Genomic DNA, 26,012 nt, shown 5'->3' on the forward strand with positions numbered 1-26,012 from the left:
AACTGCAGATGGCGATGTGTTACCTTTTCATATACAGTGCTGATGCTGGCAAATGTACAAAGATACTGATCATACAAAGTGTTCTCAATTTGCTTTCCGACTTTCTGCGACCAGTACTTAATTTTGCAAATCGACTTTAGTACTAATAGGTTTGTTCGCAAAATACCGAACCCGAGGGGCGTTACAGAATAACCCGCCATCAATTAATGTTCATTAGGAAGGTCACAAATAGTGACTCCTTCCCGTTGGCTGCAAAGACAGGGATAGTGGCCTGCAAGACACAGCTGACCAGCATGCCTGTTTTTTGCATTTGAAAACCGAAAACTTTTTTTAAGCAGCACCTTTTCCTTAAAGTAAACAGAGCTGATTTAAAAAAAATAATAGAGTATTCATTTTTAAAAAACTTTGTTGAGAGCTGGCATTGGTCCCCCAGACCATTGCCTACTCACCCTGACGCTGCACCACAATGTGCAAAAGGGAAGGAGGAATATACCACCCCAACTTGGACGTCAGTTATTTACAAATGGATTTGAGATCGGAATTGCGGTCGAAACCCCATTGATACATAGATCACTGAATTCAGTATTTAGAATAGATCCCCGAAACATGCCCCTTTCAAATACAAAAGTGGTAATCATTTCTAAACTCGTTTCTCGAGGCGAAAAAACTTTTTGGATTAAAATGGTTTAGAAAATAAGAAGATATTTTTTCCTAGTAGCAAACTCTCTGATGTAGCAAATAGGAGGGGTTCCATACCTGCAAAACGTTTAGTACATCTGGCCTTCAATTCGGAGGCAAAAAGGTTATCTTTGAATCTCCTCCCCAGAGAGTGAATCACCATCACAGATAGAGGTCGTGGACTGTGATATTTAGATGCATCAAGACACAGCTATCCTTGGAGGTACCAAACAGAGCCCTTTACGTGCACAACTGATGCGTTCTAAACGGGCACAAAGACCTCAACTCCTGTTTCACACGAAGCAGAACCTGTGATCTAGGTTATTTGATGGGTGGTCTCAGGGCTAGCCCCCTCCTGGAAATATTCCCAAAAAAGCAACAAAGTTTACAGACAGGGTGACAGGGAAGTGTCAAAAAGTTTAAGGCGAACCTCAACATGCACAAGTACACACTAGGCCAACCTGCCCCTCTGTTCTGAGGAACAGGCTCTACAGTTTTGTTAAGGGTATGAACACAAATATTATCTGGAGGCTCCATGTGAAGCCAAACCATTACCCAGAAATTGAAACCACATACAGCCAATGCACCACTGGAATGATTAACCTGTAGCATGGCTCTTTATGAAAGCTGTGTATATGTGTATAACTTTTTTTCACATCACTGGCTTCAAACACGCCATTTGAATTGGAGATTAACTGGAAATCACTGGTCTCATGCGCTTGTGTAAAATCCCACTCCTCACATTGTTCACACCATACACTTTGATGAAGTATCTCTCAGTCCCCACTAGTCTCACACAATTTGAGAGAAATACTTTGATTGGTCCATCGCTGCCGTCAAGTTCATAGTCTCACTCGTCTCAACATCAGCATGTGAATGAAGTCTCACACAACTCCCATCATCAGACTCCCACTTCAACGGAGCATCATTCTTTCCCATGCAATGACATCATACAATTCATCGGACTCTCACTCATTCCCCATCTCTGTCCCTGCACTTCAAAAGAGTCTTACCCTTTCCACACCAGTGGCACCAGCATTTTGATGGGTATTATTAGTCCCACTCTCTCCAGCCGTGCACTGTCCCAAATCCCTATTGGTTCTCGCATACTTCAGTGGAGTTTCACTTGTTCTGACATCAATTGCTTCACACGCTTCAGGGACGCATCACTCATTACTGCTGGGTCTTTATTTCTTTTCACATTCCCAGCTCTGAGGGTGAGTCACAAGCTCAGAGACCGGCACTCCACAGCTCTAAACCTGCATGCCGTTTGCTAGCACGTCCCTATATATTGATCGGTGGAGGTTTCTGCAATTTGCCTGGCATTACAACTGGCAGTCTTGGCATTCTGCAAGATATCCTGGACAAGTTTCGCTACAAAGTTATGGTGCCCGTTGGTGGGCATTTTTCCAAGAACAGAAAATATGAGTTTTTGCATGACTCGATGGCTGTTTACTTTCCATTCCTTTCCTGCCAGAGGCTGACTACTCCATCATGTTCGTGTCCAGCTGGTACGATCTCAAGGCTTGAACTTCAATGAGGATCAATTTTAAATCAACCTCTTGCCGGGCTTTTTGCTACTACAGATGAGGTCGTGTTCTGATCTAATCTTTCCTCCCTCATGCAGGAATGCTCTACACCGCCGCCAAAATAGCTGGGCGCCCAAGGAATTTACGGGTGCACCACGCATGTAGTTTCCTAGAGTGCTCCCACCCCCATCATCTACAACTCTCCAGGTGGGCCTGCACCTCTTGGAATTACAGGTCCCTGGTCTTAGTGTCCTATGATGTATGAATGGCCCTGGGTTGCTCATGTGAGGGCTACTACTCGCCCCACCCCAATCAGCTGCTCTTGATGATAAAGAGTAGCCTGATGAGGAAGGAGCAAGCTCGTGCCAGCCACGAACTGGGCCCTGTGAAGAAGTAAACTGGTCCTCCAGCTAGCAAGGATTAGCCTCAATAGATAGCACTCTCAGTGCATTTCGTCTTTTTGCGCACACTGAAACTATCAAGGAAAGAACTGACAGGTAAGTGTACAGAACCTATATAAATCATAATGTCGCACAAGATGCCAAGGCTGGCAGCTAAAGGGCTGTAGTCAGAAGAAAGCTCCTTGTCAGAAGCGTATCTTTCAGGGAGACAGAATGCAGACCACGTCATTTGAGATTTTTCACGCTCAGTTCACTATCCTTTTAACATTCACTTGATAGTGTAGTAGTTTGGTCTACAATAGATTACTTTTTTGTGTCAGGCAAGGACACGCTTCCACAGCAATTTTGTGAGGCGATGCTGATGCCATGAGTCTGGGGGAAGGATGTTCTGCCTTTTCATTGGTCATTAGTTTGGCTGTATATCCTCCCTCTGATCTCTTTGATTCCGATGGTCTTAAAGGAGAGGCAACTGGAAGCCCATTAGTGCCCACCAGCCATCATTCACTTTGTTGAGGCAGTTGGCAGTGCAGATCTTCTGGGGTTATCACTTGTTCTATCACCATTTCCCCAGCTTGTTCTAGCAGCTCCAGAGTTTTTTTAACACATATTTTATTGGTTTTCAACAACACAGAAGGCCCGATTGAGCTCAATCCTACAGCATTTGTTCCATTTACAAAATGAGTCAACAATGCCAGGAACATAGCTTTCTTGTACATAATCAAATCAATGCGTCTTCTACTTGTGATGTCCACTTCCAGCCTTCAGTAACCAACAGCAACAATAAACCCCCCAACTACCCCATCCCTCCCCCCTTGATTGCACTGATTGTAGGAAAACAGTGCTTGTCTTAATGGGTTTCCGGCCACATCATGGATAATATATTTAAGCCACCTTCCTGATAGCTCCACTAGTAGCCAGTCACGAATAGGGGCACAAACTAATTTCTGTCAGCGGCCACTCCATGGTATTATGGATCCCTGCAAGCAGATCACATCCTCAGGCTGAGGCAGTCCCTCCCACAAGTGCTGCCCAAAAGTAATCTACAATGGCCACCCATGCCCGGGCATTCTCCAGGCACCCGATCCCCCTATTTGCCTCCCTAAATAATACCACGCCCTCTGTTGATGCCCAATTTTTCTAGTTCAGTGCGCCAATGTGGCAGTCTGACCCCCGCTGTTTTCCAATTATGCGTTATTTCACACTTTGTTAGTATGAAAACTAAATCCTGAAACCCACTAGTCACTCTGTTTTTCGAGGTATGAGGGTACCAACTTAGCAGGCAGTGTCCCGGTGTGCAGGGGATAGTCCTATCCAGCAATGTTAATAATTGCTCTGTGACCCCCTTCCATTACTGGTGCAGTTGTGGGCAGCTCCACAACATGTGGAGCAGCCCTGTCCCATTCTCCCCACAATTAGGGCAGCCTGTCTCCTCCACTCTAAAGTACTGTTGTATGCGCTCTGGGGTCAAGTATGCTCTCTGCAGCACGTAGAAATTAATCAGCTTAAATCGGGTGTTTTGTGATACTTTGGGCATTCTGTCAAGGATGGAGCACCAGGCTGCCTCTGATATCAGGGTACCCAGATTTTCCTCCCACTTAGCCTTCAACTTCAACTGTTCAAGTGGTTGGCGGCTGTCTTTAGCTATAGCCATATACAAATTGGAAATCATTTTAACAGTGCCTGAAAAGCGAGCCAAATAATCACAGCTACCCATCCCCGGTGGCTCAACCGTACCATTCCTCCAATGGTGGCATATCGCCATAGTAGCTGCTTTATATAAGACGTAAGTGCCCCCTTGGGATATCATAGTCCACCCTAAGTTCGTCAAATGACAGTAACTCCCCGCCTTTATAGAGGTCCCCCATAGTGGAAATCCCACTTCTCCCCACACTGCCAGGCCTCTACAATCTCCCCAATAAGGTAGTGCCGTCAGCATTGTTATCGGGAGGGTAGGTAAGTAGGGCACTCCTACCCGGGCTCGCTGTAGGCCCCTCCTCCAGCACCTCATGATCACCTTGAATTCGTCAATGTCTGTCACAGTAGTGCACTTGACACCCTCCCCCCTCTCTCTGGCCTTTTTCTCCAATGTCTCCAATGTCTTCCATTAGGCAAACCACTGCAACTGGGCCACTAAATAACATCCCTCGATATCTGGCACCGCTAGCCCTCCATGTGCTACAGGGCGTTGCAGTGTAGTTAATGCGACTCATCTGTGGGAAGATCCCCATATGAATGATATCACTGTTGAGTCTAGTTCTTTGAAAGTCACCCGGGGTATCCACAGGGGTAGCGCTCCAAAGTAATACAAGAGGCGAGGAAGGGCAACCATCTTCAGTAGTGCTATTCTACCTATGACTGATAGCGGAAGGGTTGACCAAAATGCTACACTAGTTTTCAGGGTCTGCAAGGCACTGCCCACATTGCCATCCAAAAAATCCGCTCGCTCATGGTAGATCCTGACACCCAAGTAAGACACACATCTAGGGGCCCACTGCAGTGAGGTTAGGTCCTCCTGCGGTTCCAATCCTGCAGCCACTAGGTACACTCAAGACTTCTGCCGGTTTACCCTAAGGCCAGATAATAGCCCAAATTCGGCCAGCATGTTCTTGGCCCCAGCCAGTTCCTCCTTGGCCTCTTGTAAAAATAGCAACATGTCATCAGCATATAATGCTATTCTATGCCAATGCCCCCTTACTTTCAGTCCTCAATAGCATGTTCCCTGCCTCGCTTTAGCTCCCAGAGGCTGCACTACCAAGGCAAATAGCAACAGGGACAACGAGCACCCCCTGTCGCGTCCCCCTCTCTACTCTATAGCTCTGTGAGATTACCATATTCGTTCATACCGGCGCTGTTGGGTTTGTGTATAGCAGCTTAGTCCAGGCTATGAAGCCTCCTCCTAGCCTCATTTGTGCCATCAGTGCATAAGAAACGTCCCACTCCAGGCTCTAAAATGACTTTTCTATATCCACAGCCATAATCACTGCCCCATCACAGTCTAGGGCCCCTTGATCTAGCATGGAGAGTAGACGTCTGATGTTGAGAGACGTGCTACGCCCAGGGATGAATCCAGCCTGATCTTGGTGCACCAGCCATGGCATATGGGAGAGTAATCTTGTGACAAGTATTTTACTAAGGATTTTGTAATCAACATTTAACATCGACAGTGGCCGATCAGCCTTATAATCCCAGGGAGGTTTGCTAAGTTTCAAGAGAGACACTATCAATGCTTCCTGGGTAGTGTCAGGCAGACGGCCCGATATTCAGGCTTCGCTATATAGTTTCTCCAGTCTGCTGAGGACAGACCCACCACCTCTCTTTCCGTCGCAGCAACACGCTCCGCCAATCTGCGGTGATCGCCTCTTAAAAGGCTCAAATCCACCCCCAGCGTATCAATTTTGGTTTCCAAGGCCTCTCTCGTCACTGGTATAGCTTGGATGGCATCCTGCAGTGTCGGGCCTTGCTCCACAGTTCCATCCGGTCTGAGTTCCTCGTTAAGCAGGGGGACAGCGTCTTTCCTGCTTGTGGATTTTCCCATGCTTACTCCTGCCACTTGGCAGCATCACGCTCCGTGGTCGTGCCACTAGGCCCAGCTCCGTTGCCGTTTATGACCATTTAGGTTGAGGCCCAGTCGATTTACCTTTCTCTTCAGCTTTTCGTGAGGCGGTTAGAGTGTCCCTGCCGCAGAGCCCTGAGGCATTGGCTCCCCCTTACAGCTCCCCCCAGCCGCGGGTTCATTCCTTGAAAGAGGGGGTGCAGTGATATTGGCTATGCACCTGGTTTCACCGGGAGAGAGAGGGGCCCGATAGACAGTCCTGTATTCTCCCAGCAGGAAGGAGCCACCCACCACAGCCCAACAGTTCAATCCCTTGGTCAAACCTGGCCTCAGTAATCCATTGACGGAGCCACCCATCCACTTCTTCATCTCCTCCCTCTGGGAGACTTACCGTTGCACTGCAGCCTCAGGTTGGCATTTACCGTGGTGGCGCACTTTCGCCCATTGTGCCTGCCAATGCTTTTTTGCGCCAAGTCTTGTTTTTTCCTCTGTTTGGCGTGGCACCCAATCTTCCACCAGCAGGCGTCCGCCCGTGGGGCCGTGCTGGACTTCGCAACCCCGTGGAGGGCCCTTCTTTAACTCACCATTGCCAGGCTCCCTCCCAGCTCACTATTGGGGTGATGGGGTCAGCTCTTAAGTCGCCCGACTCCTTCAGGTGAGGTCCACGCAGCTTCCGTCATCTTCCTCGCCTATGCAGCCTCGGGCCCCCAGTGCCAGCCCCGCCAGCCGATCACCTCTCTCTTTCCTCCCTAACCCTCCTATCCCGTCACCTCCTGGGATTCTCGGGGTAGGGGTGACCTTCTCTTGCCCTCACACCTCTTCAATTCAACTTGGCTCCCCGTCGGCTTTTCCTTCCCTGGCAACACATCCGTGCCCACTTACTCGGTCTCAGGCCCTGTCTAGTCTCCCACGTCCTCCATTCTGTGCTCCTCTGTCCACTGCCACCTCTCTCTCCATCTCGTCGTGCTGGCTCTGCTCGGCGCTTCTCACCGATGAAGCTACGTGTTGCTGGGTATCCCTGCAGGCTCTCCCCACCCCGCCAAGTTTTTTTTACCTGGAAGACCACCAGGATTATGCAGTTTTGGGGGCCCTTGGCTCGGGAGCTCTTCAAGCTGGTACCGCCACCATCGGTCTCTGGCCACCCCCCTTGCAGCTCCAGATTATCACTGTCTCCATATAGAGGCACAGAGAATTTAGAGGATTGGAGAGTGGGCAAAGATGCTGGATCTGATGGCACAGCCTGCTTCAGCTTGTAATTGATCAATCATCTGTCCAGAAATGGAGGCACACTGGCCACACACTTTAGGCATTCTGCTTGGCACCCTTTTTTTATTTAAATGTAGCCCATATACTAGGAAAACTCCCAAAATATTAGCAACCTTTGAAATGTAACTCAACTTGTGGGTACATTTCAAGTACCCATTTATGTACTGGGAAGAGCGTGGTCATTGGGGACAGATGCTTGGTGGATAGTGTCCCAAATGAGGCAACACTTTGTGCAGGTAGGAGACAAATTTGTTCAGGTCGCACCAGCAGTCCAGTAACAGTTCTAGGGCCAGCCAATCCCAGAAATTACTCATTTTCAAACTCCCAATGACTGTTACTAGGGTAACAACTTACCTTCATAGAGTGAGAATGTGATGAGTAAGACTTGGACTCAGAGTAACTTTAAGGGCCATTGTGTATATTTTTGGTATAAGGTTTTGCTTGATCCTCAGTGTAATTTTCAGTGCTGGATGTCTCTCAGTGTAACTTGTAGTTAAGAGTGTTGCACATTGGGGGCGGAGCGTACAGTGCTTGAAAATGGCTGCAATGTAGAGGTGCTCCACTGGCCGAGCAATTACCCTGCAGTATCTGCTAAGTAAATTGAACAATTTCACCGGCAACTGAATGCCCGCACCCACCGAGTGACTCTGCAGTGCTGGACCCCAGAGGCAACCCCATTGAGATAGATATTTGGACCCGATCGCTGTGGTGCTGGGGCAACACCAGCATTGGACATACGCAGCAGTTGGGGCTGGCACACTGCGAGGAGCTGCTCAGGTGCAACTCTGAGACAGACTGCCCCAAGGTTGCCCCTAGTGAAAGTTGCCACCCCCAGTACCTTTCCTACAGCCTCCAGGGCTTGACCGAGCTGTGGCTGGGTGGCTTTGTGAGGTGGTGCTGCTGAGGCTGCCTAGTCAAGGACTAGGGAAGAGTGAAATGCCTGGGCCATAGAGGTGAGTGATGGAAACACAGTGAGAGAGGAGAGCAGCTCCCAAGGGCAGACTGTTGTGACGCGATCGTATCGGGACTGAAGTGTTGGGGGCCCTAGGCCCTCATGCCAATAAATGAGGTGACGCAGACACGGTGGGAGAGTTCTAATAACTGGCCTCGGGGACGTGCGCCCAGCCCTTTTGATTGGGAGGGTCACCTGACCAGTGACGCCTGTGTTGGATGGGTGTGGGGTGTGTGTGTAAAACCCGCCCTCAGCCGAGTGGCTGGTGAAATACTAGAACGAGTCCAGCCGGACTCTACATCCTTCACAAACTTTATTGAGGAACAAAACAAAGTCCAACCTGTAAAAGAAACACAATAACTAAACACCACCATCAGTCTCTCGGCCTCGAAAAGGCAGGCCACAGTATTGTGGTGGACAGGTGCAGCTGGGAGCACCCAGACATCTCTGCACGAGTACATGATTTCACCAAGTACAGCTGGGCACAAACACTGTGTGATAAAGTCCAGACTTGGTGTCAGTCAGATGGCTGGTTCAGTGTCCACTCATGCACTCTAGGTCAGTCCTGCGGCATTCGTGGCGAGGCTGTTGGTGTATACAGTTGACTTTATTTGAATTGGGTGCATCAGGAGCATTGGTGGAGTTTGCTGCAAATATACTTCTTGAAACATCCTGGCTTCATGACGGCCAATCCCTCGAAGACTGACGACATCTGTGATGATGTGAAGTCCTCCTCTGAAGCCTTGGCACATTCTGACACTTTGTCGGTGGGGCAACTTCCAGACCACCTCTCATTTGTGGATTCTTCTCTCTGGAACTTCCTTGAGGCCCTTGCCCCTGGATTGCCATGGGACTGCGTGGGCTGTGTGGGCCAACATGGGCTGTGCTAAAGGAGTTGCACTGGACTCCCAACAGGGCCACATCTAAGTCTTGTGCAACCCCAAGGTTAGATGGTACAAATTACCTGGTCTGCTCCCACCGGCAGGTGTCTAGTTCATGGGCTCCTGGCAGGTGTTCAGATGGTTAGTTTCCACGGTGCCAGAGATGCCTTGTCAGCGTCGGTTGTTGTTGCTGACTCTGGCTCCACTCGGGTGGTGCTGTGCTCCTTCGTGGTTGGGTGTTGCACCTCATCAAGATGATCTTTCTGCAGATCAAGCAGGTGGTGGTGTCTTCGCCGTAGGATGGTTCGCTAGATGAACTTCGTGGCCAAGGGTCTTGCCTGACCTGTGCAGTTGGCAACAGGGATGCCCTCGCAGAAAAGCAGCCGGTGGCAAGTGGCAGGACCGTTGCACTGAGAAGCGTGGGGGTCGACCCGCATAGCTGTTTCCAGTGACGTCTGCTCACCCAGGTGGCTGTCTTGTGCTGATGGATACCTTCTTATCTGCTTGCACGAGTCCTCAGTTGTGTTGCTCTTTTTCCTTCCGCTAGCGCACCTGTGATGGAGTTGATCTGTGGTGTGACCGGTCTGTCACACTCCTCCCTTTTTCTCATCCTTTTTCCTTGTGGCATCATGCCACGCTCTCTTCTCCTCTTTCCTCTTTGGTGTGGTGTTGTGCCAAAGGTTGCATGCTGCGTCACATGGACCTTTCTCTGCACCTCTGCTGGTGCATCTTGCTCTGTTGCAGCCTGAGTCCTGCAGGTAGGACTTGACTCACTCTTCTGGCAGACCTCCCGTCTGTCTGGTCCGTTCCGGGATCTTATTGGTGGACCGCTCCCAGCTGGTGGGTCACCATCCTCTTCCACTGCGTCTTCTCTTGGGGGCTGCACTCTTGCGCCTCGAGACTGCGCTGTTGCAGCGTTCACTACTGCCTTCATCAGCTTGGCAGGGTTGGTCAGTTCGGTGGACCTGCTCAACGATGGGCCAACAGTGGCCATCTTCTGTGGCTGTGTGGCTGGCTGGCATGGCCTTTTGTCTGGGGCGATACGTCATGCTCTTGAGTGCTCTGTCCATCTTCTCGGGCTCCTGCCCGTGTTGTCAGCTTCTGTGGCGCAGCTCTCTGTGCACCTCTGACATTGTCTCTTTTCCTTCTGGGCGTCCTTTGTTGACACCTGGCATGTCCCTCTCCTATCTTGCAGTGATGTCCATCACTGCTGGGGGCATGTGGCACTCCTTCCATGTTGGCAGCGGCAGACGGCCGCTAGGGTATTCCGTCCGTGGGCGCGCTGCTGGTCTTACGCAGTCACTCTCTGGGGGAGCTGTTGTCAACTTGCTGTTGCCAGTGCTTGTTTCCTGTTAAAACAGAAACTAGGGTGCAGTACCTTTCTTTGGCCACTAGATGTCACTGTGGCACTATTTTCAGCTCGAAGACAGTCTTTCCTTCTACGGGGCCTAGTTACAACGGTGAGGAAAGCATGCTGGCTGGAAGGAGGTGGTCAAGCTGGTGGGGGCTTCTGGTTCCACGTGTTCTGGGCTGCAAGTAAGTGTTGTTTTCCTTTTCTTCTTTCTTCTTCTTTCTTCTTCTTTCTTTTTTTTTTCAGAATAGCCTCGTGGTGAAGTCAGGCTCCTTGCAGGATGTGCTGTAGTTGAGGGGCACCAGTGTCTTTTCTGCCGCAGCAACTTTCCCTCACGCTGCAGGCCAATCTCATGGCATTTCTTGGGGGGGGTGGCCCAGGCCTTTCTCTATGCTGTGGTGCATATCAGCACCATCGCAGCTCCCTCATCGACGCCGCAGCAGCCTTCCCTTGCGCTGCAGGCCATGTTGCTGGGGAGGAGGGACTGGCTCTGGGCATTTTCTGTATTCCAGTGCGAGGCAGCACCGTCACGCCACCCACCTCACGCCTGCAGCAGTCCTGGCAGTTCTCCCTTGCCGGGATACGACTGGCCACCGGGCGGGGGGGGGTAGCACCACATTTGGGCAGCAGCAGCTTTCCTAGTGATGCGTGCCATTTTCTTTCCCCGCTCTCACGGGCTGTCGTCTTGTTGTGGGGGAGGGGCATATAGGTGCTTTTAAGCGCAGACTCGCCTGCAATCATTCATCCTCCTTTTCCCCTGTCACATATGCTGCTCACACTCCAGATGGCAGTAAGTGTCCCTGTTCTCTGCTGGCGGCTTGGTACCGTTTCATTGCACAGGCGGGTGTTGGTGCAGCGGTTAGGGCTGGGCAGTGTGCAGGTTCCCGGCAGCTTTACGGATGCCAGGTGCGGGAGCACCTCATGAGTTTCCCCCTTCACAGCGCGACAGCTGCAGCCGGCTCACATGCGGGGCAGACCCACTCGTTGCCATTGTAGTGTTGGGGGCCCAAGGCCCTCATGCTACTAAATGAGGTGATGCAGACACAGTGGTAGAGTTCTAGTAACTGGACTCGGGCACGTGCGCCTGGCCCTTTTTATTGGCAGGGTCACCTGACCGATGACGCCTGTGTTGGATGGGTGTGGGGTGTGTGTGTAAAGCCAGACCTCAGTCGAGTGGCTGGTGAAACAATAGAACGAGTCCAGCCGAACTCTACAGGGACCACGCACGCCTGGGAACTGGCCCCCCCTTACCACTGCACGAGTAAACAACTGAGGGCCTCAGAGGCACTGCGCATGTGTTGAGGCTGTGAGGTGCTTCTCCAGCATGCGTGTCTGAAAGTTTGGTGCACAGCGCAGAGACAAGATTGAACCCGGGGGCCACGCATGCTTACCCCCACAATCAGTCCTTCTTAGATGCCCATACTGAAACCACCCTCTGCTCACGGATTAGGAAGAGCCCCACTATAGGGTGTACTCTGCTGATCTGAGGGGTACTGGTGTGACACTGGAGACACGGCCCGATTCCTGAGTTTGAGGCTGGGACATTTGTAGGGTCTACTGGAAATCCATTTGCTGTGCGAGTGCCCTGAACAAAACTAGGACCCTGTGCCTCTTCAATGGCCCGCTACATTCACCTTGGCCAAACTGTTATTGGGTGAGGAGAGGAACCATCTGCACCTTGATGTCACATACCACACCAGACGTGGGGCCCTGCACCGGATTACACTAGTAACTTATCACGGGACCACTAGGATTGAAAAGGATGTCAATAAATGCGTTTACATAAGGGCGAGCCCCTGCCAAAGTCACTGCATGCAGTTCTGAGCAGTGGTATATACAGAGGTATGAGAATGGGCAAAACCAACAAAATTCTGCAGAAGCTCCAGTTTGATAACAGGAAACCATGTAAGACACGAGAGGGCAAGGCTGCTTCCTTAGCAGGGCCTCATAAAGATTGATTGTGAAATCGATGCTCTCAATTTCTGCATGGATCGAATGATAGAGAGCCTGGATAAACATGCTGAACGCCATCAATATGATAGAAAGACGAGTATCGGCGGTTGAGGACGAGCAGGACACTGCGGCAGTTGCCTAAAAAAAAGTGGACAAACTCTTTCTCACAATACGAGTGAAAATTGAAGATTTGGAAGCACGTTCCATATGGAACAACCTGCGCATTGTTGGTATGGCAGAAAGCAAGGACATAGACAACATGAAGGACTTTTTGGAACAATTGTTGCTGGATCTACTAAGATGTGACTCCTTCTGAGCCATGTTGGTTGTGGAGAGGGCAAACCAATCCCTTGCGCCTCGTCCTATCCTGGAGGCGTCGCCAATTTCTCCCAGCTAAATGCAAACTACATGAACTTAACTGGAGTACAATATGCTATATCCTGCAAGACCAAGAGTCATAGTAGATGGCAAAGCAACCATGTTTTCAGACGCAAACTCAGTGCAGCAGTTCCTGAAGCGCAGGGAGCTAAAGGGCTTGCAAGGCTGGTCTCCAAGAATCAAGGCAGACAAGCAAGACAATGAGTTGGATGCTGTGGAGTGATGTTGCATCCCCCTCACTGGCCATTGCACATTGCTCCTGTCCTGGATGACCCTTATGAAGGAGCAATCAGCAGTATTATTAGTAACATATATGTTTGCTATTCTTGGTCTCTATTGCGTGAGTGGGTAGTATTTTCTCCACTTAAAGTATGTTGATTTGTTATATTTACTATCTAGGTCCCTCGTATAACTTAGGATGCGAGGGGCACTATACGGGAGTGAGAGATACGGTTTTGAGTTCAATTGGGACTACTGTTTTCAAATACTAAGATATTTGGAATGGACTGTGATCATACTGGGAGGATAGGTGGCAGGGTGAGGGCATGCTCAGGTCCGAAGTTCACTTGGCATGATTATTCTTGTTGGCTCAGCTGGCCGAAAAGGCACTGAGCTATTGGGCGTGGCAATTGTCAACCCACCTATGTGTTTACTACTAGTTGCACATGTAAGGGGAGACTGTTGGGGTTCGGGTGGGTATAAGGAGGGAATGACAACATTGTACCAGTTGGAATACAGTGGAATGTGGTAGGGTTCTGTTACATATTGCAGCAATTCACGCACATGACAGAGGCACACCAGAGATGGAATACATGGGTGGAGTTCAGGCGATTGATGGGGGGATGGAGGATGACCAAATACATGGATCTGTGGTGGGTCCTACAGGCTCCTCGCTGGTCCACCTCCGTACTTGGAATATGAGAGGCGTAAGCTACTGCAAGAAACTTCATAAGGTGGTGGCATATCTCAAAAGACACAAGATAGATGTTGCTGTTTTACAAGAATTGCATGAAATACTGGAGAGCAGCCTGATGACAACTTGCAGAATTCAGAAATGGTACTGCACGGCAGGGTTCACCTCACAAGGTACGTGCACTTATTTGGACTTGTAAAGGGTCTGACATTACATTGCAGGGGATATATGTAGACCCTGGGGGAAGGTATATAGTTAAGCACTGCAGTAAAGGCAACCTGACGGTCTTCTTAGTGGGGGTGTACAGCCCTAACTACGACGACGACCCACAGTTTTATTACTCCTTAAGCGCTAAGCTGGCGCATTGGACAGGTATTTACAATTGTGGGGTTGGGATTTTAATTGTGTGGTGTGTCCCGAGGGCAACCAGTCTGGAGGTTCGCACCAATGTCTAGGGGCTGTGGTATGGGCAATCAAAGATGTCACTGCGTGAAGTGGTTTATTAGATGTGTGGCACTGTCGCTCCCCCGGTGTCTTGGGATACACGCACTATTCCTCTGTACATGATCTACATACAAGTATAGACTTTTTGCTGCTATCCCGTGAGTTACTGCTGCGGGTTCACCACTGTGAGACGTTTCCTCACACATAGACAGATCATTCTCCAGTGGTGCTGGATCTTGAGTTAAATTCCCCTCGTTGCACCCCCTTTACATGGCGCTTTCCCCCATACTCGATACTAAATGCGGGTTTCAAGGTGGAACTGCACCAGGCCATAGACGAGTTCTTTCACACTAACATTGGATCAGTGGACAAGTTTGCCACAATCCAAAGTTAATTAGCACAATTAGAACTGGACGTTGCAGAACTAGAAAAGCGACATAGAGAGACTGGGGAGACACATTTGTTAGCAAACAGCAAAATTAAAATAGATGAGTACCATGTGGTGGCTCAAAGCAAGGTGAATCAACTGGGCAAATATGCAGTGGCCTGAGTGTATGGTGAGAGGGAAAAGCCAGGTACTACCCTGGCTGCCTCGTTGCTGCCTCATTGGGACAGCAATGTCATAACAGAAGTACTGGATGAACAGGGACAATTGGTGCACACCACCGAGGCCATAGCAGACCGTTTTTGCAGATACTACACCACTCTTTACAAAAGCACAACCAGCTACAGGCGCTGGTTCAACGGCAGGCTACCTATCCCACATAGCTATGTAATGGCTCGCTAATGAGCAGAGAGAAAGATTGATGGCTCCATTGGAGCTGGGAGAGATTAGGGCGACACTAAAAGATATGCTGGCTGGAAAGGCCTTAGGTACAGATGGGCTTACAGTAGCTTTTTGTAAGGTCTATCACGATTTACTGATACCTCACTTGGTCACACTATTTGAGAAGATGACCACCAATGGCAAGATGCCTCCTACTATGAGAGAAGCACTACTTGCCACACCCCGGAAACCAGGGAAGCCAAAGATTGCTTGCTCCTCCTATTGTCCGCTGTCATTACAAAATGTGGATACGAAAATCTATACTAAAATCCTTGCCAATCACTTGGCGCCAATACTGCCATATGTGGTGGGCCCAGAACAGTGCAGGTTTGTCCCGGGACGCACTGTGGTGCATAATCTCAGAACATTTTTCGGGGCATTGCAGTGCCTGGACCCTGATACACAGGCAGTGGTGGTATTTTTGGATGCTGAATAAGTGTTTAACTCCGTAGCCTGGAGCTTCATAAGGGAGGTCATGAGGAGATTTTGGGTAGGGGAGGTGTTCCTTCAACTAATTAATGTACGGTGTCCCCACCCAATGGCTCGGATTTACATCAGTGGTGCGATCTTGGAGCCCAATGCCATAGAGAGAGGCCTCTGGCAAGGGTACCCCCTCTCCCTACTGCTTTATGCGCTAGTAGCTGAACCATTGCTCTGTGGACGGCGTGGATACCATGCACATTGCTGGCTTCCATTTCCTCATTACAAGTTAATCGTAGGGTGACCACCCGTCCGTAAATTTCACGGACTGTCCGTAATTTCACCCTGCTGTCCGTTGTCCGTGATGAAAGCTTTAACGGACGGCATTTGTCCGTAATTTTAGCCTTTCACCTAAAGGGCAACGGAGGCAGGGCGAAATTACGGGCAGAGGAGTTTCCCCAGCTGGACTGGAAGGCAGGGAGTCTCCTGTGCTCTGAGGGAGGGAGGGGCAGACAGATAAGACAAGGCCTTCTTGCCAGGGGGTCTCCTTCCCTAAATACATGCAAATGTGGGCAACTGGTAAATCTGCAAATACAAAGGGGCTTGAAAACCTGCACTGACTTTACTAAAAGGAGTCACTTAAAGTTTTCTGGTGGCAAAGATATTTCTTTCAGAGAGGTATTGTAATGGTGTTCCAAGGTGAGTTGTGGAGTGTGTGGTTTTAATGGAGTGTTATAAATTTTTTTATCACTAGGTATAAACTGTATATTATTCAAATCTGTATTTGAGAAGCACTTTTTTTTTATTTAACCAAAATGTATTTGTGCATTTTGTAGCAGCCTTTATTATGATGTAATTGTATTTTTCACAGTTCTTTCAGGTACCTCGGTACCTCATAGTACTATCGAACATTGGCAAAGCCAATAGGTCTCATCTACGAAAGAGTTATTGGCTTTGCTAATGTGTTTTAGCCATTAGCCATGTTATACACCAGAGTAGCTGCTGTTCAGCATGGCTTAAAGCTAGTGGCATAGTGGTGTGGAGTGGAGTAGAGTAGCATAGGAGCAGTGGCGTAGAGCCCAGTGGTGCAAAGTACAGTGCAGTGGAGTAGAGTGCAGTTGTTTAGAGTGCGTGAGCGTAGAGTGCAGTGGTTTAGAGTGCAGTGGCATGGAGTGGCATGGGACAGAGTAGAGTGGCATAGAGTGCAGTGGAGTAGAGTGGCATACAATAGAGTAGCAGAGAGAGCAGTAGTGTAGAGTGTTGCAGTGGCATAGATTGCAGAGTAGACTCACATTGCAAGGAGTGCAGTGGTGTAGTGTGGAGTGGTGCAGAGTAGGGCAAAGTGCTGTAGAGTGGAGTGATGCAGAGTAGAGTGGCATAGAGTGGAGTGGCATAGAATGCAGTAGTACATAGTACATTGGTATATAGTACGGTGGTGGAGAGTGCAACACTGCAGAGTAGAGTGTCAGTGCAGTGATGTAGAGTGGAGTAGAGTTGCACAGAGCAGTGGCGTAGAGGGCAGTGGCATACAGTGCAGTTTAGAGTGCATTGGGGCAGAGTGCAGTGGCATAGAGTGGCATGGGGTAGAGTTACATAGAGTGCAGTGGAGTAGAGTGACATACAATAGAGTAGTAGAGAGTGCAGTAATGGAGCGTGGTGCAGTGTCATAGAGTGCAGAGTAGACTCATGTGGCATAGAGTGTAGTGGTGTAGAGTGGTGCAGAGTGGAGTATTGTAGAGTGGTGTAGAGTAGAGTATAGTGCCTAGAGTGCAGTGGCATACAGTAGAGTGCAGAGATGCAGAGTACAGTGTCAGTGCAGTGGTGTAGAGTGGTACAGAGAACAGTGGCATAGAGTACAGTGGTGCGGAGTAAAGGGCAGTGCAGTTGTTTAGAGTGCACTGGTGTAGAGTGCAGTTGCATAGAGTGGCATTGGGCAGAGTAGAGTGGCATAGAATGCAGTGGAATAGAGTATATTGGTGCAAAATGCAGTAGTACAGGACAGAGTGGTGTAGAGTATAGTGGCGGCCAGAGCAGTGTTGCAGAGTGTCAGCTTGCAGTGGTGTAGAGTGCACTGAACTAGAGTGCAGTGGTCAGAGTGGTATAGAGTACAGTGGCGTAGAATAGATTGTTTCAGAGTAGTTGCAGTTGCATAGAGTGGAGAGGTGCAGGGTAGAGTGCAGTGGCATAGAATGCAGTGGCACAGAGTGCAGTGGCATAAAGTAGATTATTTCACAGTAGAGTGAGGTGGCTTAGAGTGGAGAAGTGCAGGTTAGAGTGGAGTTGCATAAAGTGGCATAGAGTGTGATGGCATAGAGTAAAGTAGTGTAGAGTGCCGTGGCATAGAGTGCAGAGGTGCAGAGTAGATTAGAATGATGTACAGTGTATTGATGTAGAGTGCAGGGGCATAGAGTTGAGTGTTACAGAGTAAAGTGCATTAGCATAGAGTGTATTAGCTTAGAATGCAGTGGCGTACAGTGCAGCGTTGCAGAGTGGCAGAGAGTGGAGTTGTGCGGATTAGATTGGTGTTGCCTAGACTGGAGTGGTATGGCGAGCAGAGCGCAGTGGTGTAGAGAGGCGCAAAGTGCAGTGGCTTAGAGTAGAGTAGTACAGAGTGGAGTAGAGAGGCATAGTGTGAAGTAGCATAGAGAGCAGTGGCATAATGTGGAGTGGTTCCGAATGGAGAAGAGAACAGTGGCATGGAGTGGCGTAAAGTGGAGTGATACAGAGTAGGGTGCAATTCTGATATATTCTGAAGTCTATTTAAATGTTGTCATGTGATGAAAAAACTCTTTCCTAACCCCAGTATCCAGCAAGATTGTTGCATAAATCCTCTCACTTTGAAGTCAGAGAAAGGAAAGTAAACACTAAGTTCCCACCAAAGACAGAGCCTGACATTTGACTTTGTTCTTTGAATGCATAGCAAATATGATAAGATAAGAACAAGATTTACAGGCCTGTTTACAGAAAGGGAGCATTCGGCAGGATACTGTAAATAAGGTTTTGGCAAGGGAAGGGACGAATTCAAGCTGCATAGCCTAAAACAAATAAAGCCAGCAAATTGAAAGCAACAAATTGTGAGTTACAAACCACAAGGCCAATGGCAAGCAACGAGTAGAATGCATTCACAAGGAAGCACTATGAATTTACTTAAAGTGACAGCTGTGGGATACTTTGTGGGGAAAGTCCAGTATTTTAGTCCATATCTTGCAGAGGTTTGGCTACATCAATCACCCAGGTAGTATGACAAGAAGACCTGGAGTGGTTTCCATGTTGCAGGACAGGTCTTTACACCCATTCTATCAGTTTGCCACCATTTCCTATGGTACAGAGCTTCTGGCACACCTCTTGTAGGGTTAGTGCTAGGTAGCAGACATGAAATAGGGCATTTAATGATTATTTAAGGTGGTTGTAAGTAAGGAGTTGACCGGGGTGAAGATGGTAGTCTGCCACAAGGGTTTGGAAATTTAGTAGCTCACTGTTCAGAAAGTCCCCAATTTTAAGACACCTGCAACATGCCACTGATGGAGTTGCTCTGAGCACGGCCATCCTGTGCGAGTGGGAAGGCTTAGCAAAGGTAGTGCAGGAGCATAGGGTTTCTTCGTGTCAGTGAGTTTACAGGTTCTGGCAAGAGAAAGCCATGCATGATAACCCCAGATGGTGATCCATAGAATGGTCAGTAGGAAACGATGAGCAGTACATGGCGCCGCAGCGACCAAATCAGATGTGTGGCCTGTCTGAAGAAGGAATGAAGGATGAGCAGCGGAAGGTTTGCTAAATAATACTTTCATTGGGGTAGCACACTATCTTCGCTAGTGCCACATGGCCTCTACAGAAAGCAGAAGAGAAGACCAAAAAGCAAACTGGGCTTGGAGGGACCATTCGCTCTGCTGAGATTTTCATCCTGGAAATCAGTGTAAGAATGGTAGATATTAATCACTAGGTATCAAAAGGTAACTGGTTCCCAGTTCAATCTGAGATCTAATTGTATATGAAGGCGAAAACAGTGCCATATGTTAAACAAACACTAATTAAATTTAAAAAATAAAAAAAATTGTTTGTGCAATTTACATCCCAAATATTTTGAAGTTTCTATGTGTACTTGACACTTAGGGATAACCCAGATCTCTAGTTTGGCTTTTGCTCAATTTCAAAACCATATAAAGACATGGACTAAGCGGGCAATTGCCTTGCACAACTTTGCAAGGTTTGGCCCCTGCTCACCCTTCACAAGCACTAACAGCGAACCATTGCACCAGAAGAGTTTGCCAAGGTGGATGGGTGTTGATTGTTCAACCACTTGACAGTGCCCCTTCTGTTTCGCTCCTGTGTGCAGACAACTCCCCAGGTACCCAATACCTTCAAATAGTCTTGGTGGACCCATCTTGTCTGATTTTAGGAATTGTCCCACCTTGTTCTTCTCTTCTTTATTTATCCAGTTGTTAGCAACAACCCTTTGAATTACTTGCCATGGATCTCCCATTTGATCTCGATTTCATCCTATTCTTTTATTATCTTTGATTGGTAGTCCGGGCTCCCATTTCTGAGATAAATGTAGAGTCCCAGACATACACTCTAATGATGTGAGACTACAGACAAGTTGTGGGTACCTCACAACCTGTCATTAGGTGTGAGACTGTCACCCACACCATCTGCCCTGCCTCTTTAAAAAAAATGAGGTTGAAAGTCCATGGGCGGTTGGGGTAAGCCAGATGTTTTTGTTAAATTTGTTTAAACTAGCATAAGGTTAATTACCTTAATGTTTCTCAAACTGTTTGCCAGGGGTTTTGAAATGTTCAGAAACATAATCAAAATGTTGCTGTTACTTTCTCTTCAGGAAAAATCGGGTAGATTTGGGTAAGGGTGATGGCCTTGCCGTGAAGGGCATTAATTTACTACTGAACAAGGACGTAATGTGACACCTGAATGTAGCACACCAGGAGGAAATCACAAAAGGTCCACAGTGAATAAATAGTGCTATGTTAAAAAAGAGTACATAAATGCACTGACAACATAGTGAGGCATGGCCTCTCTTGCGTGTGTCTGTAAAACTGACGTTTGTTCTTGAATTTTTGTCCTGAATTTTGACCCTTTGTCCTGAATTTTTGTCCTGAATTTTGACCCTTTGTCCTGAATTTTTTACAGTCCTGTCAAGAATTTAACTCAATGCCAGGTGGTCACCCTAGGGTGACACGTTGCTGTAAGTGCGTGAGTACTGTACTTGTCGTTAGTGCCACGCGATGTGATGTTGTTCAGAAGCCACTCAGAGCTCCGTATCAATTGGGATAAGTCCTTGATAGTGTCCTTCACTCCGGCCACGGCCTCAGTAGAGATGAGGTACCCGTTACAATGGACAACAAAAGCGCTCCGCTATTTGGGTGTATAGGTCCATACGGACCCTGGGATTGTCATACTAGAAAATGATGTGAAGGCAGTGCAGAAACATTCAGAAGCTGTGGAACACCGGATACAACTCCTGCTTTAGTTGTCTGGTCGACAAGCCATAATGAAAATGGTGGTGCTCGACCGCTTCTTATTTCTATTCATGAATATACCGTCATTGTTATCGCGATTGGTTTGGAACACATTGCGCGATTTAATAGTTCGATTAGCCAGGGCAGGGAAGCAGCCGCTGGTGCGCTGGGAAACCCTAGCACTGCCATATGATATGGGTGGATTAAATGCCCTGATCTTGAGGCTTACTTTCAGGCAGTGCAGGGTAGCTTTGCACACTACTGGGTGCATGGAGCAGGGAACCTCTCACACCTACGGTTGGAGCGAGCTCTGGCTGGTCCCCTTACACTGCCCCAGGTGCTCTTCCGTAGACCGGTGCGTCTATACCAAGTTTTTAACTCCTTAAATGTCACAAACTGCTTGTGGAGGAGGTTACTGGAGCACCAGCATGGTTCATTCTTGTATTCTCCATGCACCCACATAGACTGATGTCTATGGTTCCCACTGGGGCAGGAAAGAGGTGCAGCGTGAGCTTTTGGTCCCCTTCATAAGCAAACCATGGGCAACTTCTTTAAAGGGGGTGTGATGCATGGCTGGGTCAAGGTCTCTACACTGGTGGCCTCACCCACTGCACTAACGCGCTTCCATTATTATAGAGCCAGACAGGTTATGGGTAAGCTCCTAGGCGAGGATCCACAAGAGTTGCTAGCTTTATCCTCCTTGTTGCAGTCACCTACTCCTACTTGCACTGTAGCCAGAATCTACGCACATCCACAGGAGGCTCACAGACCAGGCATGTCAAGAGCCAGACTAGACTGACAAAAGGATCTCGGAATTCACGTCACAACAAGCAATGGCTACATTGCTGCTCAGTCATGCACACACTCTCCCGAAATAGTAGACACAGGTTAATACACTTTAAACATATTAATAGAGTATACTGCACATGAGTTAGACTTGCCAGATAGGCACTGCGTGAAACCGCACATTGTATGTGCTGCAAGATGGATGGTGTCGGGTTTGCACACCTAGTTTGGTATTGCTCGGGGATGATTCAGAGCTTCTGGGAGGACATTATGGAAGGCACTTTACCCAGAGATCCATTACAGGCCCCATTAAGGTATGACAGCGACATCCCCGTGCAGATAGAAAGTTGGTGGCAATTGGCGTGTTATTGGCGAGGTGCAGGGTAGCCATGCAATGGGCACGTGGCCTCTTGCCAACATTAAAGGAATGGCATACTGACATGATGTATTGTAGTACACAAACAGATGTTTACAGGGAGCTGCTCCCCATCTGCAGTCGCCCACGAGATATATGGGGTCATACCGGGCTCATCTTTATAGGGTTAATGATGCTAATTCCGAAGTCTCTGGAGCGGGGATGGTCGGGGACCATGAGCCAGTGCTCGATACCACAAACGCATAGGGATGTGTACTGGGTTATGGAAACAACACTGAAATGTATTTTTGTATTGCAAACTCAGGTGGGCCATAACATATTAAAATCAAGATGTAAATTATGTTGAATATCCTGCTTTGCCTGTGGCATGAAAAGTGTTTATTATGCTCGATTAGTCTCTCACTCAGGTTAAATATCTAGTCCGGAGTTCTTTTTCTCTCTCTCCTGCGCATTCGTTTACGTTACCTTATAGCATTGTATCTCCAAATGCCTTAGCTGTCATTGATGATATGAATGCGCCTATATGTAAATGATGTCTGTATGTAATTGCTGAATACTTAATAAAAGTTAAAAAAAGAGTCGTGCACATTGCTCACTCCTACCACCTTATCTGAGTGATGCCCCTCCTCAGGGACGGCTTGTGTCTCTGAGTGCTGCAAGTACCGAAGTGTGAAGTGTAACGTGTTGCTGGGTGCTTCAAGTACTTCAGTGTAACTTACCACTCCAAGTACTGCTCGCTCCTCGGATAAGGCCTGTAACACTGAGTGCTGTGAGTACCAACCCTTGAGGTGCTCCTTGAACACTTCATACACTTCAGTGTAACTCATCAGTGCTGCTCACCTCTCAGATAAGGCTCGTAACTGTGAGGGCTGCGAGTACCAAAGTGTGAGGTGTTACTCTGAGTGTTTCATGTACTTCAGTGTAACTCATCACTAAGTGCTGCTCGCTCCTTAGTTGAGGTTTGAAACTCTGAGTGCTGCGAGTACCATAGTGTGAGGAGTGACATGTTGCTCTGAGTGCTTCGTGTACTTCAGAGTAACTTCCCACTCCGAGTAAAGTGTGCTCCTCAGATAAGGCATGTAACCCTGAGTGCTGCGAGTACCAAAGTGTGACATGTTACTTGAACACTTCATACACTTCAGTGTAACCCATTGCTCAGTGCTATCGCTTCTCAGATGAGGCTCGTAACTCTGAGTGCTGCAAGTACCAAAGTGTGACATGTTACTTGAACACTTCAGTGTAACCCATTGCTCAGTGCTGTCGCTTCTCAGATGAGGCTCGTAACTCTGAGTGCTGCAAGTACCAAAGTGTGACATGCTGCTCTGAATGCCTGGCGTACCTCAGTGTAACTCACCACTCTAAGTGCTGCTCATTCCTTGGATAAGGTTGAAAGTGCCGGGGTGTGACCTCTCGTTCTAAGTGCTGCTTGTACCTGGGTTGTGACAAGTCACTCTGAGGTCTGCATGAACTCTGAGTTTGTCTTGTCACTTACTGCGCTCTGTAGAGCTTTGTTGACGTGTAGCCCAAATTGCTATAATTACCTAAGAAAGACGTGGTGCTCTTAATGCTGCAGTTGCTGATGTATGGATTTTCAGACTGAACTCTAATCATACATCCCTATCCCTTACCACTCCGAGTACTGACTGTGTCTCAAGTGTCAATACCTGAAATGAAATTGTGACCCTGAGTGCTGAATATAAATCCATGTAACGTGTTGCTCTCAGCGCTCAGTGTACCTCAGAAAACGTTTGTATCTCTGCATGCCACAAGTACACTAATGTGACTTCTCGCCTGTAATGCTGAACGTACATTGCACGTACATGGTTACTCACATTAGTGTAATACCACTCTGAAAGCTGCACATACCTCAGATGTGACTTCTCGCTCCTCTGAGAGGTCTGTCTTGTTGCCAATCAGAGCAATTGTGATCTCGTCTGCTGCAAACTCTCTCTCCAGCTCCTTCAGCCACAGCTGTGCCCTGAAAAAGGTCTCCTGTAAAAGGATGACAGAGGCAGACTCAGGAGCCAGGCAAGAACTGAGATGTTCCTGGAAGGCTGATGGAAAGGTCGATGCGGGTTAGGAAGCCAGACGACAAGGGCAAGAGGCTGACGAAAAAAGAGTCAGGGCAGATCCAGGAAAAAGAATTAGGCAAAGAGGCAGGCGACAGGGGCAGCAGTCAAGGGAAGGAGTCAAGGTCAAGAGATAAGGTCAGAATACAAGGGACAAACACATGGGAGAGGAGTGAAAATAGAAGACAGAACCAAGGTCACTGGCTCTGAAAAGGGCCGTCCTTATATCCCGAGCACGCAGTGAGGAAAGAGACTGCAGTAAGGCCACAAGACAGAACCAGGTAACAGAGGACAGAAAAGTCACATTTAACACTCACATATGCCACACAACTGCAGAAGCCTAAAATACCAAGTAAAGCCTTGATCCATGGGTGGCCTCAGAAGACTAGGACATGAGAAAGAACCAGAGCACAGTCTGCCTCCATGGATAGTCATCCGCCTAAACATCAGCTAGCTACAGATTAGGATCCTAGAACGGTGGTCCAGCGTTCCATCCTTCCAAGCAGGGGCAGAGTCATCCGGGACATTGGGAATATGTGCTCCAGACCCGTGGATTGGAATGATTCCCAACAACAGAGAAGATGGGCAGAACCTCGCAAAGAACAACTTCAGCAACCTCTTCCTTCTGCAGACAGAATTTTTTTTTTTTTAACAAATCAAAACATATTTTTTGAACTTTCTATACTCTTAACTACACAATTACGTGTTTTCTGTGGCAGTTAATAATAAAGAGTGGGAAGCAGATAAGTGCTTAACATTTCCTCTTTGAACCCAAGCGGAAAAATATAATTTCAAGACACAACACAGTGGATTCGACATCTTTTAAGGCTGTGAGTGAATTCAAACTGAACTGCACTGAAGAAGCTGCATCTGTTGCTGACAGGTCTTCGATGGTGTATGTGCAGCAATTAACTACTTTACCAGGTCACCAAATCATCAAGAAAAGTCAAGGGCACAGTGCAATCATTTGCGAAATGCAATGGCGCTGTGTGATAACATCAGGGCTCTCAGCACACGGGGAAAGCTGTCTGTAGACTAATGCTAAAAATGCCAGCACAGAGGATGATTCTTTGGAAATGTGACAAACTATGTAATGACTAAATTATGTCATTAATCTATGAAGCACACCTGCAGCGGGCATACATTTCAGAATATGCTTTCTAAATCTATCACCTACCTAAAGAAAAATAAGCTTCAGTGACTGCATTCTCAGCTCCTCTTTGACAACAGCAGTGATCCTTCCCTGCGAAGATGTTAACTGCTCATCTTATTTGATTACTGCTTGGGAAGGAGGGTGCTCCCGACTGACCATGTGCACATATGTACTGTGAAAGCACGGGAAGTGCCTCTCACCTCTCTCTGTACAGGGAAATGCAGGCCCTCGCCTGCGCTTTGGTGGCCAGGCCACAAACCAGCTGGGGCGCCAGAGGGGCTGCCACCACTAGCTCAGCATTGGCCTGCCCGTCATGTGTAGGGTTCCAGCTCTATGGTTTGGGTTGACAAAATCCTTCAGGCGATGATGGGAACATTTATACTGAATGCAGATTAGGCCACCATGAATGCGAGCCGCACCGATGGACATTTTTTTTATTTAAAAAAATAACTTAAGCAGGCTTTTCTTTGACAAAAATGGCGAATAAATGTTGCTCTAATGCTGTGGAAAAGGTATGTTATTTCCCTGCCTGTGACCGTCATTCCATCCATGCCATGTATGATGCCTTGGCCATCTGAGACTAGGACAGCCACTGAGTCCTATCAATTCTCC

At 48.1% G+C, this 26,012-nt stretch overlaps 1 protein-coding gene across 3 annotated transcripts in view; it reads right to left on the reverse strand.

Annotated features, from left to right (window-relative positions):
• RAB17 (RAB17, member RAS oncogene family) overlaps positions 1-26,012 on the reverse strand; it is a 59,720-nt gene that overhangs the window by 16,000 nt on the left and 17,708 nt on the right. For all 3 annotated transcript variants that reach the window (XM_069225576.1, XM_069225574.1, XM_069225577.1), the window contains exon 4: positions 24,045-24,170. In XM_069225576.1, coding sequence (XP_069081677.1) covers positions 24,045-24,170 — 126 coding nt within the window. The remainder of the gene's footprint in view (positions 1-24,044; positions 24,171-26,012) is intronic.

Source organism: Pleurodeles waltl, chromosome 3_1 (assembly GCF_031143425.1).
Source record: "Pleurodeles waltl isolate 20211129_DDA chromosome 3_1, aPleWal1.hap1.20221129, whole genome shotgun sequence".
Lineage (NCBI taxonomy): Eukaryota > Metazoa > Chordata > Amphibia > Caudata > Salamandridae > Pleurodeles > Pleurodeles waltl.